This window comes from Notechis scutatus, chromosome 4, assembly GCF_049901735.1.
Source record: "Notechis scutatus isolate UNSWTSFEM ecotype Mainland chromosome 4, rNotScu1.2, whole genome shotgun sequence".
NCBI classification, from domain to species: domain Eukaryota; kingdom Metazoa; phylum Chordata; class Lepidosauria; order Squamata; family Elapidae; genus Notechis; species Notechis scutatus.
In genome coordinates this window covers 159896183-159914689 of record NC_142012.1, presented here as the reverse complement: position 1 = coordinate 159914689, position 18507 = coordinate 159896183, and the positions used below count along the sequence as shown (strand labels likewise).

Here is an 18507-nt window from a genome sequence, read left to right as displayed (position 1 = left end):
TTAGTATATAAGAGCAATTGCACTAATAGTATTAAATTGGCGCTGTTGTGCCCCGGGCTCTTGTGGTTTTGGCATGTTGGTGGATTTGGCCTTCAGAACTTTTCCTCTTCTTCAAAGGGTTGAAAGGTACTTCGGAGCGCTTACGGATTTAGAACAGACCGCTTTCCCTTTCCCCCCCCCCTGTCTTTTTAGGGAGCATTTCCCGGGAATTTGCAGTTAGTCTTTGTCCTCCGGCCGTCCCGTTTCATCCAAAGGGCGATCGCTGACATCGGCATCAAACTGTATCGCGATGACTTTAAAATGAAGGTACCGGTAAGCACTTTTTCTCCTCCTGATGCTGCATCGCTCTGCCCTCCAGCAAATGCCTCTCCTTCTCGTCTTGCCTCTTCAGGATCAGTCACGCAAAAGTGCAGATAGTCCTCGGTTTACTGCCGGCAAACCACAACAGAACCACCTGTGTGTAGTATACACCCTGTATATGGAGTAAAGCCAAGCAACTCATTGAAAAAGTTCTTAGTAGCACTGACTCAGCAGTGTGTTAATGTTCTACATTCAGTGATTATTTAATATCATTACAGGTAGTCCTTGGCTAATGGCTATTTGAAGTTTTGATAGTGCTGGAAAAAAGTGAATTACAACTGGTCCTCACACTTATGACCATGGGGGCAGCATCCCACAGTAACCAGACTTGAAATTCTAGAACTAGAAAACCTTGAATTACGCCGTCTTCGGTCTGACTTAAGCATGGTATATAAAATCATACATTGCAATGTCCTACCTGTCAATGAATACTTCAGCTTCAACCATAACAACATAAGAGCACACAATAGATACAAACTCAAAGTAAACCGCACCAAACTTGATTGCAGGAAATACGACTTCAGCAATAGAGTGGTCAATGTCTGGAATACTCTACCCGACTCTGTAGTCTCTTCCCAAACCCCAAAAACTTTAACCTTAGACTGTCTACCATTGACCTCACTCCTTTCCTAAGAGGTCTGTAGGGGACGTGCATAAGCGCACCAACGTGCCTACCGTCCCTGTCCTATTGTTTCTCTATTCTTTTATTTTTCTTGTATGTACCCATTTCATGTATTCACAACTATGTATACACTTATGCTTATTATCTTGGAAACAATTGACAAATCAAATAAATAAATAAATAAATAAACATGATCTCCACTTGTGACCTCCCCAGGCAGTTTTCTTTTTTAAGATAATTTTTTAAATTTTATTTTATATAAACAATCCATCTTCCACTTAAACAGTATGTTGTCTGGATACAAATATCTTGGGCAATAACGATTACAGTTTATACATATACATTGCTTATATTAATACTCTAGTCTTACTTAATACGAATATACATAATATATCTAATTCTTATAATATTCCCCATCTTAACATTTTTAATTCTTTTTTGCATGCTTACTATTTTTTGCTAGTCTTCTTTAATTTCTAACTTCCGTATTTATTCTCCAGCCATTGATAAAATAACTCCCCAGGCAGTTTACAATAAGCAAAATCAATGGGGAAGTGTGTAGGGAAAGTCATACGTGTAGCAGAATAGCAGAGTTAGAAGGGACCTTGGAGGTCTTCTAGTCCAACCCCCTGCTCAAGGCAGGAAAGCTTATATCCTTTCAAACAAAGGGCTGTCCAATCTCTTTTTAAAATCTTCCAGTGTTGGATCAATCAGAACTTCTGGAAGCAAGCTGTTCCACTGGCTAATTGTTCTCACTGTCAGAAAGTTTCTCCTCAGTTCCAAATTGCTTCTCTCCTTGATTAGTTTCCATCCATTGTTTCTTGTCTTGCCTTCTGCTGCTTTGGAAACTAAGTTGACCCCCTCCTCTTTGTGGCAGCCCCTCAAATATTGGAAGACTGGTATCATGGCACTCCTAGTCCTTCTTTTCGTTAAACTATATAATGTAAATTATATGGGTGTGCCCCTATATCTTTCAGGAATCAAGATTGATTGGTGGAAAGATTTTGATTGTAGACCCTTTTGTTGTGGTTTTTTTTTCCTGGTGCAGATCATCATGTTAAATTCAGTGTCTGACTTACATGGTTACATCGATACAAGTCAGCTTACTCGGGAGTTAGGAGGAACCTTGGAATATGGACACAGTCAGTGGATACACCATCGAACCGTAAGTACAGTGGTAGTAACTGTTAGATTCTCTCCTAGCCTCTAAAAGTAATAGAGTAAGACAGAAATTCTGAGTTAACTGAAAAATGTGAATTACACTAGAAATTAAATAATAATTTGATTTTTAAATAGGAAGTTTAAACAAAGAGCAGAAGGTGATACGTGTATTTTACTATAACTTATGAATAGATTAATTTTTATCTGTTCAATTTATGTGGCTTCCCATCTCGAATACACAATTTTCAAATCAGTTTTTTTTTTAAAAAGGCAAATATTAAAAAACCCCAAAGAATAAAACACCGGGGGGGGGAGGTTGCTGACCCCCTTTTGCATTTCACTGCTGTCTGCTCCTTAGCCTGGCAATTATTGTTATTAAAATAATAAGTTATTCTGTTAAATTAGAAATAATACAGTCTGAGAAGCAGAGTACTGTAATGCTTAGACTAGAGGTGTCAAACTTGATTTCACTGAGGGCCGCATCAGGGTTTGTGTTTGACTTAGGGGGCTGGGGTGGATGTGGCCAGGGTGGGCGTGGCCAGTATGAGGCCACTGGTGTCGGGGGTCGCCTGTGGTGGCCTGAGTGCTCTGCCAGTGAAAATGAGCTCCTGAGCTCTGTTTTCGGTTGTGACAGCCTCCTGCAATCCTCTGCCAGCTAAAACGGAGCTGGGGGGCACACATTGCCCTCACGAGCTCCTTTTTCGGCTGGCAAAGATCTAAGCACCCTGCGGGCCGGATCCGGTTTGCAGCCTGACTACTGTTATGAGATAACCCAGGAGCAAAGCACAGCACACAGAGACTTTGACTTTAACAGTGGTTTATATACTACAGTTATATACGTGGTAGGCAAAATACCTTTACAAGCAAGCTTTCTTCTTCTTAACACACTGAGAACTTCTCCACTGACTACTGGTCACAAGGAAAGAGAACCACGCCCTCTAATGACTACCATTTATATACACACCTCTTAAAGGGATCTTTAATCTTCAGTCTTAAAGGGAAATACTCATACTATGCTGAATCACTCTTGTTACATTAGCCTCTATTACATCAGATTCACAGCATCTGGCAGCTATTCACTGCTGGTCAGTTCTTAAATCGGGCCTTGAGTTTGACACCTGTGACATAGACTTTCTGATTTGCAATGGAGAAGTTTGCAATAGTTTCAAGTTATGATTGTTCCTTCGAAGTCCCTCATAGCTATGGCTCGGGGCCATTAGTGAATGCATGGCTGAACCGAAATGATCAAACGCTTTAGCGGTTCAGTACATTGGACTCCAAAGAAGGATGAACCGAACACTGGAAAATATGGATCACATCCATTTTAATGAGTGGCTATTCAGGGACATCTGTAGTCTGGGTTTGTGTGTTAAGATGGTAACAGCGACTGTCAAAGCCTTTTGTTCTTTGTGCGTCTTTGTTTGCAAAAGGAGCAGATACATTAAAACACGGGTGTCAAGCTTGATCGCGTCACGTGACGTACTGTGACATTTTTTGCCATTGCGGAGCCAGGGTGGGCGTGGACTCAGCATGACACACCCAGCCTGTGGCCCGCCAGTTTGACAGGCCAGCATTAGAATCATCTTTTACACTGTGTTCCGTTGCTGGAAATGTAAAGAAATGGGGGCAAATCAATACATGTAGTCCATGACCTACGATCACAATTGAGCCCAAAATTCAGACAGTTCTTATGTCAACATTGGAAGCCATTTTTTTACTTGGAAGCTTCAAGGCTGCCACTTTCAGTGCCTGGGAATTTGGAAAGGGGTGGATTTTATTGTGAGGTAGAAGATTAGACTCAACAACATTCTTTCTCAGAGAGTCAAGGACATGTTGCCCTGCACGTGGAGGGGAGTATCTGGAGGAATGTCTCCAGATGGGATGATGATTTGATTGGGCCATGCGATGGACTGATAGGTGCAGGGGAGGGATCTTTGATTTCTCTTTTGGGAAGGGAAAACCCGGAACTCTCAGATTCGGGTTTTCCCAGATGTGCCAATATGACAACTCTAATAAAATGGAACTTTGAGGAAATGTTTGTCTCGGAGTTTATTGTTCTATCTCTCCCCTGCTCTGCCCAGCCGGACTTCGCCCTTCCCCAGCCTCCTCCACAGCCAACGGAGCCACACTCCCATTCCCTGACATCTGTCTGACTTCCTCCTCGGATTCAGACTCTGACAGGGGCATAACAACTTCCTTGTCTTTGTGAATCAAGATAGCTGATGCTTTTTCGTTTTAATTTGCACCCACCACCCAGGCCATTGAAAATTTTGCCATGACTGTGAAAACCACAGCACAGATGTTACAGGCCTTTGGAACAAACCTGGCGGAGACAGAACTCCCCAACAATGTCCAGTGCACGGAAGAACTTTTGTGTTCCCACAGAGAACAACACACCAAGCTGAAGGTGAGCCTGTGTGACTTCACAACTCTAAAGGGGATATTGCCAGGGTTTCTATATCCATCGAAAGGTTTCCTGAGACGGAGGTCAGAAGTCAGTTTTTCATTATTTCATGTACTTATCCATTTGGCTTATTTCCCCTTGCAATAACTCAATCTGGTATATAGGTTGTCTTCAGTTATAGACCACAGTGGAGCCTAAAATTGGCTAAGCAAGACAGTTTCGTGCTTTTTTGCTTCAGTTAGACCAGGTGTGTCAAACTTGCATCATCGTTTGTCACATGACATATTGCGACTTTCCCCCGCCCTTTGCTAAATTTGGGCGTGGCCAGTGCGTGATGCATCCGGCCCATGGGCCACGAGTTTGACAGTCCTGAGTTAGACAAATCACTGCAGTTGTTAAGTGACTCATGCAGTCATTAAATGACTCTGGCTTCTTTCATTGACGTTACCTGTCGAAAGTCAGCTGAGAAGTTTACAAATAATGACCACATGATTCTGGGACATTGCAACTTTCACACTCAAGTTGTCAAGCACTCAAATTTTGATCCCATGACCATGGGGATACTGCAGTGTTAATAAGAGGAAAAATCGGCCATCAGTTTCTTTATCAGTTTTCAACAAGTTCTTTTATCTTTCTGAGGCTCCAAACCATGTGATGAAGTTTGGCTTATAACCATGGGAGTCAAATTGCTATCTAGGGTGGGCCTTTGGGCAGGGGTGGGATTCAAATTTCTTAACAACCAGTTCTGTGGGTGTGGCCTAATTTGTGATTGTGTCTTGGTGGTCATGTGACGGGCTGGGTGTGGCTTGTATGTAAATATTGTAAATATTTATGTAAATATTTAATTTTTCATTTTTTTAAAAAAGCAACCTTTACCCAAAATCAGGCAAAGCAGGCAGGCAGATTGAGTTGCTCACATAATCACAGATTCACTCAGAGATCTAGCTTTCTGCAATCTGCTACCTGAGTGCACTGAAAAATAGAAGCTTCAGTCCTAAGGAAGGTTCAGCTCTGCTTTTAGATTAGCTAGAAAGCAAGAAATCCAACAATTTCCTGCTTTCTAGCTAATCTAAATCTCCCGACACAGCTGATAGTCAGAACAGCTGATGCTCGGGGGGAAAAAAGGAAAAATAGGAACTTACTAAAAATTAGGCGAAGGCATAAGGCAGGCAAGTTGGATGGCGCGCATATCAGGTAAGGAGTGAGTGTGCGGGGAGTGGAGGGGAAGGCCCGCCAGTGGAGCGATTTGCCGGTTCTCCGAACTGCACAGAATTGTAACAACCAGTTCTATAGAACCGGTCCGACCAAGTAGAATCCCACCCCTGCCTTTGGGGCTAGAGATTATAACTCAATAAATTTATGATCCTCCAGGTTCTATTCTAGCAATACATGACAGATGTTGCAGGGGTTAAGGATTAAATGAGAATTTTTTTCCCCCTTCCCTGTTTCCCAACATCCTACAGGATGAGCTGAAGCTAGCGGTGAAGCAGGGAGCCATGCTACTGACTTGTATCCGGGACCCTGTCTCACGAACTGCCACCAACAGACTCAGTCCTGATGAACTAGAAAACGTGGCAACTGTGGAAAGGTAAAGACCTCAACATTGAAGTAACCTGTTTTGTAGTTCAGCTTGTAGTTCAGGTAGTCCTCGAATTACGACAGTTCGTTTAGTGACCATTTGTGAATGCAGCCTGGGTGCGTTAGTGAGACCTCACCGGTGTGTTATGTGACAGACGAATGCCAACCCGTCTTAAATCTGAGATTTACAAGACAACCATTTGCCCCGTTGCATTGTACGGCACTGAAAGCTGGGCAGCAATAACAGGGACCGAAAACTGCCTCCATGCCATGGAAATGCATCTCCCTTTTTGACCACATCACAAATGACACCATCCGACAATGTTTTGGTGTGGTACCAATTATAGAGAAGATGAGAGAAGGCCAACTCCTCTGGTATGGACATGTCCAGAGAGCAGCACCTTCCACCTTGGCCAAGACTGCCTACCAACTAGAAGTCAATCGACAAAGATATGCAAGCCATGGTCCTGCATCCTGGAGACGCAGTTGACCATGCAAAGTGGTGTTTAATGATCCGAAAAGCAGACCCTGCACTTGCAGGAATATGCTAGGAAGGAGGAGGAGGAGGAGGAAAGGAAGGAAGAAAAGGAAGGAAGGAAGGAAGGAAGGAAGGAAGGAAGGAGCAGTACTAGTAGGAATAGTTGCCAGGAGGATTTTATATATGTTGTACCAATTTTTGAGACCAGGGCAAAAATGATGCTTCGTGAAATGCAAAAGATTGATCATCTATTGCCATGTTGCCGAACCTATGGCACACCTATGGCACGCAGAGCCACTTCTGCCAGCACGCAAGAGCTCTCCCGGAAGAACCCCACGGCGCATGCGCGCGCACCGCTGCCACCTGACAGCTGATTGTTGGGTATCTGGCACACGTGCAGGGGGGTGCACACAGTGCGTGCAGAAATGCATGGCGCACGGAGGGGATCGTATGCGCAGGGGTGGGGGGGCAGCAGGCATTGCCTTCTGAGTGCTGGTATGTGAATGTGCATGTGGAAGCGTGCGCGCAATTATCGGCACGGGAGCCAAAAAGGTTAGTCACCACTGATCTATTGGCTATTGCCTAAATGATGTGAGGTAGCCCAGACAAGAAATACAACTAAGATTGCTACTTCTGGCTTTACTGTAAAGTCAGATTAATAGAATATTGCAAGATTGAAAGGTTGGTTTTTTTCCTTATCCTTTATTTTTACCCTCCAGAAAACTAGGAAGGTGCCCTCCTGAAATATTTCCCACCCTCTCTCCTCACTTTCTCTGGGCTGAGATATTATTTGTATGCCGGTTGTCCAGTCTTCAGCTTTTTCTCCCACTCCCCGAAGGTCATTCCCACATTCTCTACCATGGGAGTATCCAACCTTCACAACTTCAAGACTTGTGGACTTCAACTTTAAGACTTGGGGGCTTCAACTCCCAGAATTCCCCAGCCAGCCATCCTGGCTGGGGAATTCTGGGAGTTGTAATCCCCAAGTCTTAAAGTTGCCAAGATTGCACACCCTCTGCCATCTTTAATCCAGCGCATTAACCAGTGCATCACATCCCTTCTTTGTAGGATAATGAATTAATTAATTCAGCCATTTTTGGACTTCTTAACTAGCAGAATCCTTAAATGCAGGCTGTATTTTTTTTTTATGGTGAGTAAAATTTGTAAAGTGCTTCCAAGCCAAGGTACAGTTCCTTTGTACCTTTTTGCATTTTCTTGGTTTATTTCTCAGAGTTTGTAGAAACAAACCCGGCTTGTTAACGAAAAAAACTAAAAGCTTTAAATTTGCTTTGAAACTGTCCCATCTCCATGGAGAAATGCATGGGCTCATCTAAGCTTATTTCCGTACCTTGAAATTCAAAGAAAGAAATTATGTTTCTGAATCAAATGTCATTCTTTTGTCAGGTTGCTCGCCCAGTTGGATGAGACCGAAAGAGCTTTTGATCAGTTTTGGTCCAAGCATCACCTAAAATTAGAGCAGTGTTTGCAGCTCCGACATTTTGAACAGAATTTCCGAGAGGTAACTGTTTTGCGTGTCTCTTTAATCCTTAAATTTGTGCCCCCTTCTCCGTTTCCCTCCTGGGAAATTTGGCAGATCAATTTTGTTCCTTATATGTATTACTCCCATCCAAAACCAAATCTGTATGAAAGGAAAACAGATATTCAACTTATACGACACCGAGGCCGCTGTCAGCCAGTGATTCTTGGCAGGATTTCAAGATGGGAGAACTTGCTCAGCCTTAAAATATCCAGGATTTAATATCTAAACTTCAAATGATCTAGGTAAAGTCACACTAGTGAGTGTTTTTTTCTTCTTATCCAGCTGTGATTAGAACACCAGTGACGGGGAAAACCTGTTCTGTTCTGTTCCATTCCATTCTATTCCATATTCTATTCCCGTGATGGCGAACCTATGGCACGGTGGCACGCAGAGCCATTTGTGCTAGACGCAAGCCGCAGGCAAACTTACCTCACTACGCATGCACGCGCCTCACAGCTGATTTTTCGGTTGGTTTGAGGCCTTTTGGGGCCTCCCCAGAGGCTTGAAAAAAGTCTCTGCAGGCTTTGCAGGCCGAATAATAGTAATACTGGAAGTGACAAAACGGACCTATTATTAGGCCTGCAAAGCCTTACAGAGGCTTTTTTCAAGCCTCTGGAAGGCCAAAAAAGGCCTCAAACCAGCCGAAAATCAACTGTGAGGCACAGTGCAGGTAAGGGGATGGGGGGGGGGGATTGTGTGCACATGCACAGGGGGCGTGGGGGGGGGCATTGCCTCCTGGGTGCTAGCGCACACGAGCACACACAATATTTTTGGCACAGGAGCCCAAAAAGGTTAGCCACCACTGTTCTATTCTATTCTATTCTATTCTATTCTATTCTATTCTATTCTATTCTATTCTATTCTATTCTATTCTAACCCTAACCCTAACCCTAACCCTAACCCTAACCCTAACCCTACTCTATTTTTGTGTTCTGTCATTTTATATTCGATGATTTTAATGGTTTTAATGTTTATTATACTATAAGCTGCTCAGTTGTTTGAAACAAAATGGGTGGCAAATTTAAATAAATAAATAAACAAATCAATTCCCACCTATTGTGTTTGTAGTAGAAAATGTTGTCCAGTCTCAGATGTTAACCCCTTGAAAATGAGAACTGAACAAGGTCAATTTAGGACTGTTTCTATGAAATAAATCTTTGAATATTTTGATGATGTTTATCATAGTTTCCTGGTCTATTATCCTTTCTCTGTAGATGTGTTTCCGGTCTTTAACTTAAGAGCTCTGGTCCTTAAATTAAACGTAAGCTACAGTCCCAACTTATCCCATAAATATATATACTTATTTGAGTTGTACAACCAAGAACACATAACTGCTGTAGTTTCATGGAATGGTTTTGTGGATATATAAAAATAATTGATGGATTCCGTGAACGTCTGATGAATAAGCAATGATCTAGATCAGGGGTCGCCAACCTTTTGGACCTCAGGGACTATCAAACACATAATTTTAAATCCCGCGGACCACTAATATGAATTTTGACTGATGGTGGTTTGCTGACGTTGGTGGGAAAGTCGGTTCCATATTCCAGAGCCATCACAACCATGCGCCCACAGCGACACTGCAATGGCTGCCACCTCAAGGATCTGTTGTAAGTTTGAATGCCGTAAGTGAATGATTGGTAAGCAAGAACTACCTGTATGTAAAATAATCCATAGCATTTTCCAAATTGCCCTCTCTGAATTGCATTAGATTACAAATCCCATCTCCACCCAGCAGGCAACAATAACTGAAGGACATCAAATTATGAAAAGCTGTTTTATTATATTCTAGCTGTGGACAGAAAATACATGTTATCAGTCAATCTGCGGTCTGTCTGTCTTGTTAGAAGAATTCTTCTATTCCTTTGGTTGTCTGTGATTTGCCTTGATTTCTGCAGTCTTAGCAGCCAGGAGATTGTAGCAAATTTGCTCCCTTCTTTTTATGCCCGTTTTCCTTGTAGGTCAAATTAACACTGGACAACTTGATGGAAGTGCAAGCAGTTTTCACGGATATCGGAGACAGCATCTCCCGCGTGGAGCATATCCTGAAAGAACAAAGGCAATTAGAAGAAAGAGGACAGGTAAATTGGCCTAAGTAATAGAAATTGCTCTTGCTTAACAGTCATCATTGGGACCAGCAACACTGGTGTTAAGCGAGACATCACATGATTGCAACATGGCTGACTCAGGAATTATGGGAGTTGAAGTCCACAGGTCGTAAAGGGGCCGCAGTTACTTCGTTTCCCCCAAAATACGACCTGCCCCGAAAGTAAGTCCTAGCTTGATTTTTATGTGTGTGCCCAATAGAAGCCCTACCCCAAAATAAGCCCTGATGAAGACCCCACCCACTCCAGAGTGCATGGATAAAAATTAAGCTAGGGTGAGGATGTGGAGCTGCCCTTTGGACAGTTGTAGCCAGGCCTCACACACCCCAACACCTGCCTTACAATCCCATTCCTTCTGCAGCTGGCAAGGCTTTCCTGAAGGCCTCTGTAGCTGAAAACAAAGCTCCAGATTGATCTGGAGCCCTGTTATAGGCTGCAGAGGCCTTCAGGAAGCCTTGCCAGCTGCAGAAAAATAAGTTCCTGAAGGCCTTTGACAGCGAAAAGGAGGCCAGGGGTGACACGCACAAGTGAGGTTAGTCAGCGGATGACATCCCCTGAAAATAAGACTTGGTGCCTTTTTTGGTGGCAAAAAAACATAAGACAGGGTCTTATTTTTGGGGAAACGCAGTACTCACCTCTGATGTAGGTATCTGGAGCATCAATTAAATTGTGGGTTATTTTCCTTAAACCTTTTGATGTTTTCTTTGTCCTTCCTTCTTTTACAGGAACCTTTGGAAAGAGCCCAGTCCTTGGCTGTCCATGGAGACCAGTTGATCCAAAATGACCATTATGCAATAGATTCCATTAGACCGAAGTGTGTTGAACTCAGGAGGATCTGTGATGACTTTGCCAATGAAACCAAGAAAAAATACGATATCTTGGGGAAATCTCTTGAATTACACAGACAGTTAGATAAGGTAAGAGGCTGTGGGTAAGTGTAAGTAAAGGTCAGAAAAAAATTAATTGCTCAATAGTATTAAAGATTCACAGAGCAATATACAGGCAGTCTTACTACCACAATTGAGGCCAAAATTTCTGTTGTTGAGTGAGACAATTGTTAAGGGAATTTTGCCCCATTTTACAACCTTCCATGCCACAGTTGTTAAGTGAATCACTGCAGTTACATTAGTAACTCAGTTGTTCAGTGAATCTGGCTTCCCCATTGACTTTACTTGTCAGAAGGTTGCAAGAGGTAATTTATGTGACCCAGGGACACTGCAACCGTCACAAATATGAATCAGTTGACAAGTGTCCAAATTTTGATCATGGGACCACGGTCATAAGTGTGCAATGGTCATAATTGTGAAAACCAGTCATCAGTCACTTTTTCAGTGTCATTGTAACTTCGAACAGTCAATCAACTGAGGACTACCTGTAACTATTGGTTGCCTAAAAATAATTGGAATTCTCCACCAAAAGTTTCAAACTATCAGGAAACTAAATTCTGTAACCACATTGATTTTACTTACTTCGACAGTCTTTCCAGATTATCCAGGCCTTTGCAAATGTTTGTCTGATCAAAGTTCTTTTTTCTCTTGAGTGGATTTAGAAACTTCCTCAGCCTTTAAATGGTTTCCCCCCACCCCATGAACAGGGTGGGATTTGATGAAATGATTATAGCCACCATTATAACTTTTACGATCCCTTTTCTGTTGACTCCGCTGCCTCTCATGCTCCGTAAAAGACTACTTGGCCTGAGATGATGTATATGTTGCCGGCAATGTGTGAAAAACTGATATTGTGCAGAATGCGTAAGAAATCTATTGAATGTGTGACATTTTTAGGCAAAGTATGAAATGTCTGTGTTAGTTTATATACTTTATACTATATCTTTCCCTAGACATTGTACATAGTACCTAGGTATTATGCAGAATGATAAGAACTATTTAGGCAAAATATGAAGAGTCATGAAAAAGATTAATCTTAACTGTAACCCTATTCTTAACCCTAATATTAACCCTAACCCTTTATTTAAAAGATGTGCAAAATAAAGTACAGGATTTTCCTACTGAAAAAAAAAAAACCTAAGAGAAAAGAGAAAAAGTCCAGTATTGATTACTTATTGCAACAAGGAAGGCTCAGAATGTCATTTTAGCAAGAGTATTCTATACTTGGCTGGTTTGCCTTTTGGCACTGCATAGAATATGTGCAATATTAAGTATTTCATCCTTTGACGTTTCGTTTTTGGCACTCTGTAGATTTCCTAGGCATTCTATAAAATGCCCAATTTCACAGATTGATGGTAACGTATCCATTTAATACCTTAATAGTGCCAACTCTAAATTCTTCTGCTCCCTTAAAATGACCCTGCTCACACCATGAGGACCCCGGGATATGATATATGAGGAAATGTATTATCTGAGCTTTTATAACAGCATATTCATCTCCTCTTTCTCAAGGCTAGCCAATGGGGTGAAGCTGGAATCTACCTCTTAGCTTCCCAAGCTGTAGACAAATGCCAGACACAAGAGGGAGCTGAAACTGCACTTTGTGAGATAGAGAAGTTCCTGGAAACCCTCAGAGACCACCAGATGCTGAATGCAAAGGAGTTCTACAACCAGTTTGACATGATTCTCACCCCAGAAATAAAGGTAAGATCCTAAGTGGGCAGCCAATGTACATTCGTCCAAGGGTATTTGAAAGCCATCTAAAGGCACTAAAGTCCACTGATATCAATGTCAGAGGTGTCCAACCTTGGCAACAGAGGTATCCAACCTTGGGTGTTCCAAAGGTGCTTTTTTAAAGAGACAACGGGACTTTCTGGTTTATCTTTGAAGACGTTTCGCTTCTTGCCCAAGAAGCTTATGACCTGGATGACTGAGAATCTCCATAGACATTAAGACGTATGGACTTCAACTTCCAGAATTGTGGAATTGTGGGAATTGAAGTCCACAGACCTTAGAGTTGCTAAGGTTGGACACCCTGGCTCAACGCCAAGACCAAGCATCAGCTGCTGAAAAGATGCTTTTGAGTAGAAGCATTGCATTGGTTCCTTACATAACCCCAATTGATTCATTTATTGTCTCTTGCAGAGCAATGCCCAAAGAGTACTACAGAAACTCGAAGACGTGCAAGAAATGTTTGAGAAGAGACAAGTCAGCCTGAAGAAGTTGGCAGCAAAACAGACCCGGCCAGTGCAACCTGTTGCCCCTCATCCCGAATCCTCGCCCAAGAGAGCCTCTCCTAAAACCGTCCGTCCTGCCCCGTTAGGTAAGGTTTTTGGGGAATAGCATGGGACAGAGTGACTCCAGAGTCCCATATTTAGAGAGATGGTTTTCTCGGCCAAGTGTTATCTGCCGATGTCCTTCCTCTGTTTACTCTAGCTAGCTTAGTACTATGCTGGTTCCTGGAATCGCACCCAGTTTAAGTCTTTTTAATCACCTAAATATTTCTGCGTATTTACTCTCAAGCTAGTCTTACAGGTCTTTCTGAATGTGTGCATCATAGTTCTTCAACTACTGGTGACCTTACAACTCCTGGAATTTTCTGCAGTGGGACGATTTAATGGTGGAACTTACAGCAAGTTGTGCCCCGCCCCCAATTTATTGTAGTGTTCAGCAGATGCTAAATAACCATCCCTCTGGCGTTCTTAAATTGGATTCTTTTTTCCCCACTGAGCAAGAGGTTGGACTCCAGGGCTTGTCTTGATTGCAGCTGAGGCAAAGATAATTGAAAAATAACACAATTAGATCTTTTTAATTTTGACTTAATAAGGGCCCAAGCCTGGACATTACTTGAGACAGAGAGATGCCACTTAGGGGGAGAGCAAGAAATGCTGCCAAATCCAGAGAGCTGCCAGCTCTCATCTTTGTGATGTGCGTGTAGTGTGGCATTTTCTGATCTTTTGAGAGTTCTGTTTATTTGGTCTTCTTTTTCCCCCCAGCTCCCAATAGAAGATCAGTAGAAATTCCTAGCCCTCCAAAATCCATTTCTGATGCAGATTTGTCAAAAAAGAAAAGTGTAAAGAAGGCTAAAGGTGGAATTAAGGTAAGAGAGTTGTGATATTTGCAAATTAAGTTTTCAAGAGAGAAATTTCATGGAGCATATCCGGTGTTGCACAGAATACAGCAATGTTTCTCAACCTTAGCAATTTTAAAAAATCTGGAATCAGCCTCCTGTTTTTCTAATTTCTAGACCTTGCTTTCCCCACCTCGCAAGATTTTATTGCCAACAAGGCACATAAAATTGTAGTAATACAGGTAGTCCTCAAGTTATGACCATAATTGAACCAGAATTATGGTCATACGTCGTGTTGGTCATTAAGTGCATCACCATATGACCACACCAGATTTTGCAACATTTTTTGCAGAGATTGTTAATTGAACCCATTGTACCCAATGGCTTTTTTTTTTTGGGGGCTAGAAATGGTCATGTGACCACAAGAAGCTGCAAACGGCCATAAAGGCAGGCCAGTTCCAAAGGCCCAAAATATGATCATGTGGCTCTGGGGGAGGGGAAGCAGACATTGGAACTTCAAAACAGAGTTGGAGAGGTTCATCATAACTTTGAATGGCAGTTAGACAACCAGTCGTAAATTGAGGACTACCTGTAAATATGTAATGGCATCCATTTTTGGTGGCGCCATGTTTCGGAAGGTTTTTGGTGGAGGTGTGGTGGAAATAAAACAGGCAGGTCAAATCATTGCAGAATTTAATATACCTGTTTTCCACCTTCCAAAACACATGCATACCTACCCAGAAATCTGGGTCCATCTTATAGAACATGATTGGGTCACCAGCTTTGTTCCCCACAATCTTTGGAAACAGATCCGACAAAAGGAATCAAATAATAATAATTAAATTGATCTCCAGTCAAAAATTGCTTGATTTACGTTGTTGTTCAACTGTGCCTAATCCTAGGTAGTCTGTAGTATCAGTTTCTGATACTCCCAGACAAAACCATCAAGGCGCAGGAAGTAACAGAGGAAGAGGAGTAAATACAGGAACAGACAGCCACATGAAAGTCCAGGCATTAGAAAATTTGTCAAGAGTCATTGGACTTCATAGTTAATTGTACTCCTGTTATTTTTCATATAAGCTTCGCTGCCAAGTAAGAATTGGGTAGCATAAATGTGGTTGTGAGATGACCAGTTTTAGTGTCAAAACAAAATTGACAGCCAAGCCAGGATGATTTTGCATTTTTGTTTCTTTAGGATGTGAGTTTCCAGGTGATGTCAGTTTTTATATGAAATTTAGAAATTGTTTTGTAGATAAAGGAGCCCTGATTCTTTTGTTGTTGTTTTGTTTTGTGTTCCTGTGTTTTCCAAAACTAATCTCCAGATTGAAGTGATGCATGAAGCAAGTCAGGGAGGTTCCAGCAGAGTCTTGGTAATAAGTGAAAGTGAAGAAAATCTTTCCACTAGGAGAAGGTAGGAAATTCCTTGTTCTCAGAAAATTTGTTTTTTTTTTTTTAAAAAAAATGGATCAGTCTGTTATTCTGATCAAGGAAGTGGTGTGTTACTACAGTGTCTGAAATGTGTGCATTTTCAGGACCATGGATGGGATTGGAGAAAAGGAGATTCTTAACTTTCAAAATATATAGGTAGTCCTCAACCTACAACCGTTGGTTTAATGAACATTCAAAGTTCTAATCGTGCTTAAATAGTGACATATCACTTTTACAACAGCTACAGCATCCCCACTGTCATGTGATCAAAATTTGGGCACTTGCCAATGGGCATGTGGCAATATCAGTGATTGCAATTTGAGAGCTTCCTAGCTATCTTTAGCAAGCAAAGTCAATGGGAGAAGCTGCATTCATTTAATGACCACCTGATTCACTTAACAACTCAATGATTCAATTAACCACTGTAGCAAAAAGGTCATAAAATTGGGTGTGACTCACTTAATAACTGTCTTGCTTAACAACAGACATTCTGGTCCCAGTTATGGTTGTAAGTCAAGGACTACCTGTATTCCATTACTAGTTCCTTGGGTCTCTAGCACAAGATTTGAAGATAATGCTATGTTATACTTTGTTTGTAAAAGGATGAACCCAGGGTTCATTGACCTTGTATGAACCTGCAATTTAACAGAACATGAACCTACTGTATCTCAAAAAAATAATATGGAGCAAAAAAAAAGATGCAGAGAAGAATAACCAAAATGATTTGGTTGTAATAATCAGATCTCCCATGACTAAAGCTTTTTCACCTAGCATGAAGGATTATAAAAGATGCGTGGCTTGCAAAATATAGAGAAAAGGGTTTTCTCCAGAATAATATGGAAATTCAGAAGTATCTCCTCTCAAAAATGTTTACATGCATTAAAAACCATTTATTAATATTTTATTTATAAGATATTGTTTATTTTCTATTTATGTTTGTACCAAATACATTTTACTTTATAATATGTTTATCAATGAATATACTTAGGAATATTCATAAATGTGTATTTATAAATCCTTGTTTATCTTTATTAAATTCTTATCTTTATGGAGGGGAATTTTTTTCTGAAACCAAGATGTATATAATTCCCTAATTTTTAAGGGAAAAACCATGTTGTGCACAACTGAGTGGGAATGGCATTCTACAATGTGTATATATGAATGCATACATATTTGTTAATGTGATATAAGTGAAAACTTTTGCATCATCATGATTATTAATATATTTTCCCATTCCAATGATCCTCCAATACTAGTTCCAAACCCTGTGAATGAATTTTGTCATTGATAAATAAATCACTTCCTTATCATAACGGGAACTATTTTTAAATCCTCTTAATCCAATTTCCACATTGTTTAGTTGTCAACTTAGAGATGTCTAAAATTTACATCTTGAAGAATTTTGTCTGTTTGTAACTTCATACATGGAAAAGAATCCTATATACATACTGATTTTTGAATACAGTGGCCTTAATTCATGACTATTTCATAAGCTCCCAAGACTAGCAGAGGTATCTAACTCATCTAAATAATCAACTCGTTCCTTTTTAAAAAGACAGAATACTGCAACATAAATATGTATGACAACTAAGCTAAGTTAGATGGTAGGCTTGGATAGAATTACTGATACTATTATAGAAAAGGCTAGGAAACTGTTTTTTATGTTCATTTATGAATTAATGGAGAATTCAGAGCTGGCAAAAATAACATTTCTGAGTGTTCCAGGTGTGATGTGATCCATAAGTAACTGTATGATCTTCTTTCCTGATATATTAAGTATTAGATTATAGAACTGGGCTACTATATAAGCACATTCTTATGCCTCTTTATTATTATAGATAAATATTAACACTTTGGCATGTTTTGTAGTATGGAAGCATATTTATTCCAGAGGAAAATCTCCAGAATTATTTATTTTATTTATGAGATTTACAGCCCACAACTCCAAAATGACTCTTGGTGGCTGATGTCAATAACAATAAGAATAAAAATAGTACTATATATTAAAATCTATTAGCCAGTTTGGTGTAGTCGTTAAGACACCATGCTAGAAAAATAAATACTGTAAATGTAATCCCGTGTGTCCTGCCAAACATACTCCCTTTAATAAGAAATCACCAAGCTTCCATAAAGACCCTAAACAAGGCCTGTGAAAACAGCCAAAGTTTAAAAAGATTTTTAGGCCACTTTCAGGGTGGGAGAAAATAGCTCGAGTAATAGTCCAGGGGTGCCTAACCTTGGCAACTTTAAGACTTTGGATTTCAACTTCTAGAATTCCTCAGCCAGCATAGCTGTAAAATAGTCTGTAGTTTTTTGGGGTGGATGGATGGGTGGGTGGGGTGGTTGAGCCATTCCCAAAGGCTTTGCATAATATTTAGGGAGAGATTTAAAATACAAAATTCTTAAAATGTGTTTCTTTGGCAAAGCATATTCCCTTCCAATTATAATCTGTTTTACATGAGCACAAGCATATTTAAGGTGCACATTAAAAAAAAACATTAACGGTCAGTATTTGAATAACTGTGGAAAGGTTTTTATCCTGTAGAGAATACAGATTTCTATTGCTGCCACAAAAGAAGTAAAATACCACACTTAGTACATGCAAAATTGCTATCAGTAATTGCTATCAATATTTCAGGCTATTGAGATTAAATCAGGCCATTTCCAGAAACCAAATTTGTGGCTGAAATAATGTGCCAAGAAACACAGTTAAAGTTGCTTGCAATGGAGTTAAAATCATAGTGTGTGCTTGTTATCCGGTGTTTTTAACTTAGCATCTCATGTGCACACAGTTTAAACGTCCCACCTAAGACAAGAGGCAAAATCATATTCACAATTATTGGAATTGCAACCTCAAAGAAAAACAGGTAATCT

The 18507-nt window shown here is 40.7% G+C and overlaps 1 protein-coding gene and 1 long non-coding RNA gene across 9 annotated transcripts in view; one reads left to right on the top strand and one right to left on the bottom strand.

Moving 5' to 3' along the window:
• The window catches only part of MCF2L2 (MCF.2 cell line derived transforming sequence-like 2), a 222745-nt gene that overhangs the window by 87635 nt on the left and 116603 nt on the right, over positions 1-18507 (top strand). For 6 of the 8 annotated variants that reach the window (XM_087965410.1, XM_087965408.1, XM_087965406.1 and 3 more), the window contains exons 5-15: positions 193-312; positions 2031-2147; positions 4401-4550; positions 6011-6135; positions 8008-8122; positions 10105-10224; positions 10974-11165; positions 12648-12839; positions 13281-13458; positions 14132-14235; positions 15528-15616. In XM_087965410.1, coding sequence (XP_087821536.1) covers positions 193-312; positions 2031-2147; positions 4401-4550; positions 6011-6135; positions 8008-8122; positions 10105-10224; positions 10974-11165; positions 12648-12839; positions 13281-13458; positions 14132-14235; positions 15528-15616 — 1502 coding nt within the window. The remainder of the gene's footprint in view (positions 1-192; positions 313-2030; positions 2148-4400; positions 4551-6010; positions 6136-8007; positions 8123-10104; positions 10225-10973; positions 11166-12647; positions 12840-13280; positions 13459-14131; positions 14236-15527; positions 15617-18507) is intronic. The other 2 variants (XM_087965413.1, XM_087965407.1) reach the window with 1 other exon arrangement.
• On the bottom strand, positions 9907-10992 carry LOC148130978 (uncharacterized). Its single transcript, XR_015749535.1, has 2 exons — positions 10884-10992; positions 9907-10188 (listed from the first exon to the last, which is right to left on the bottom strand). It is a non-coding gene; the product is annotated as an uncharacterized LOC148130978 (long non-coding RNA).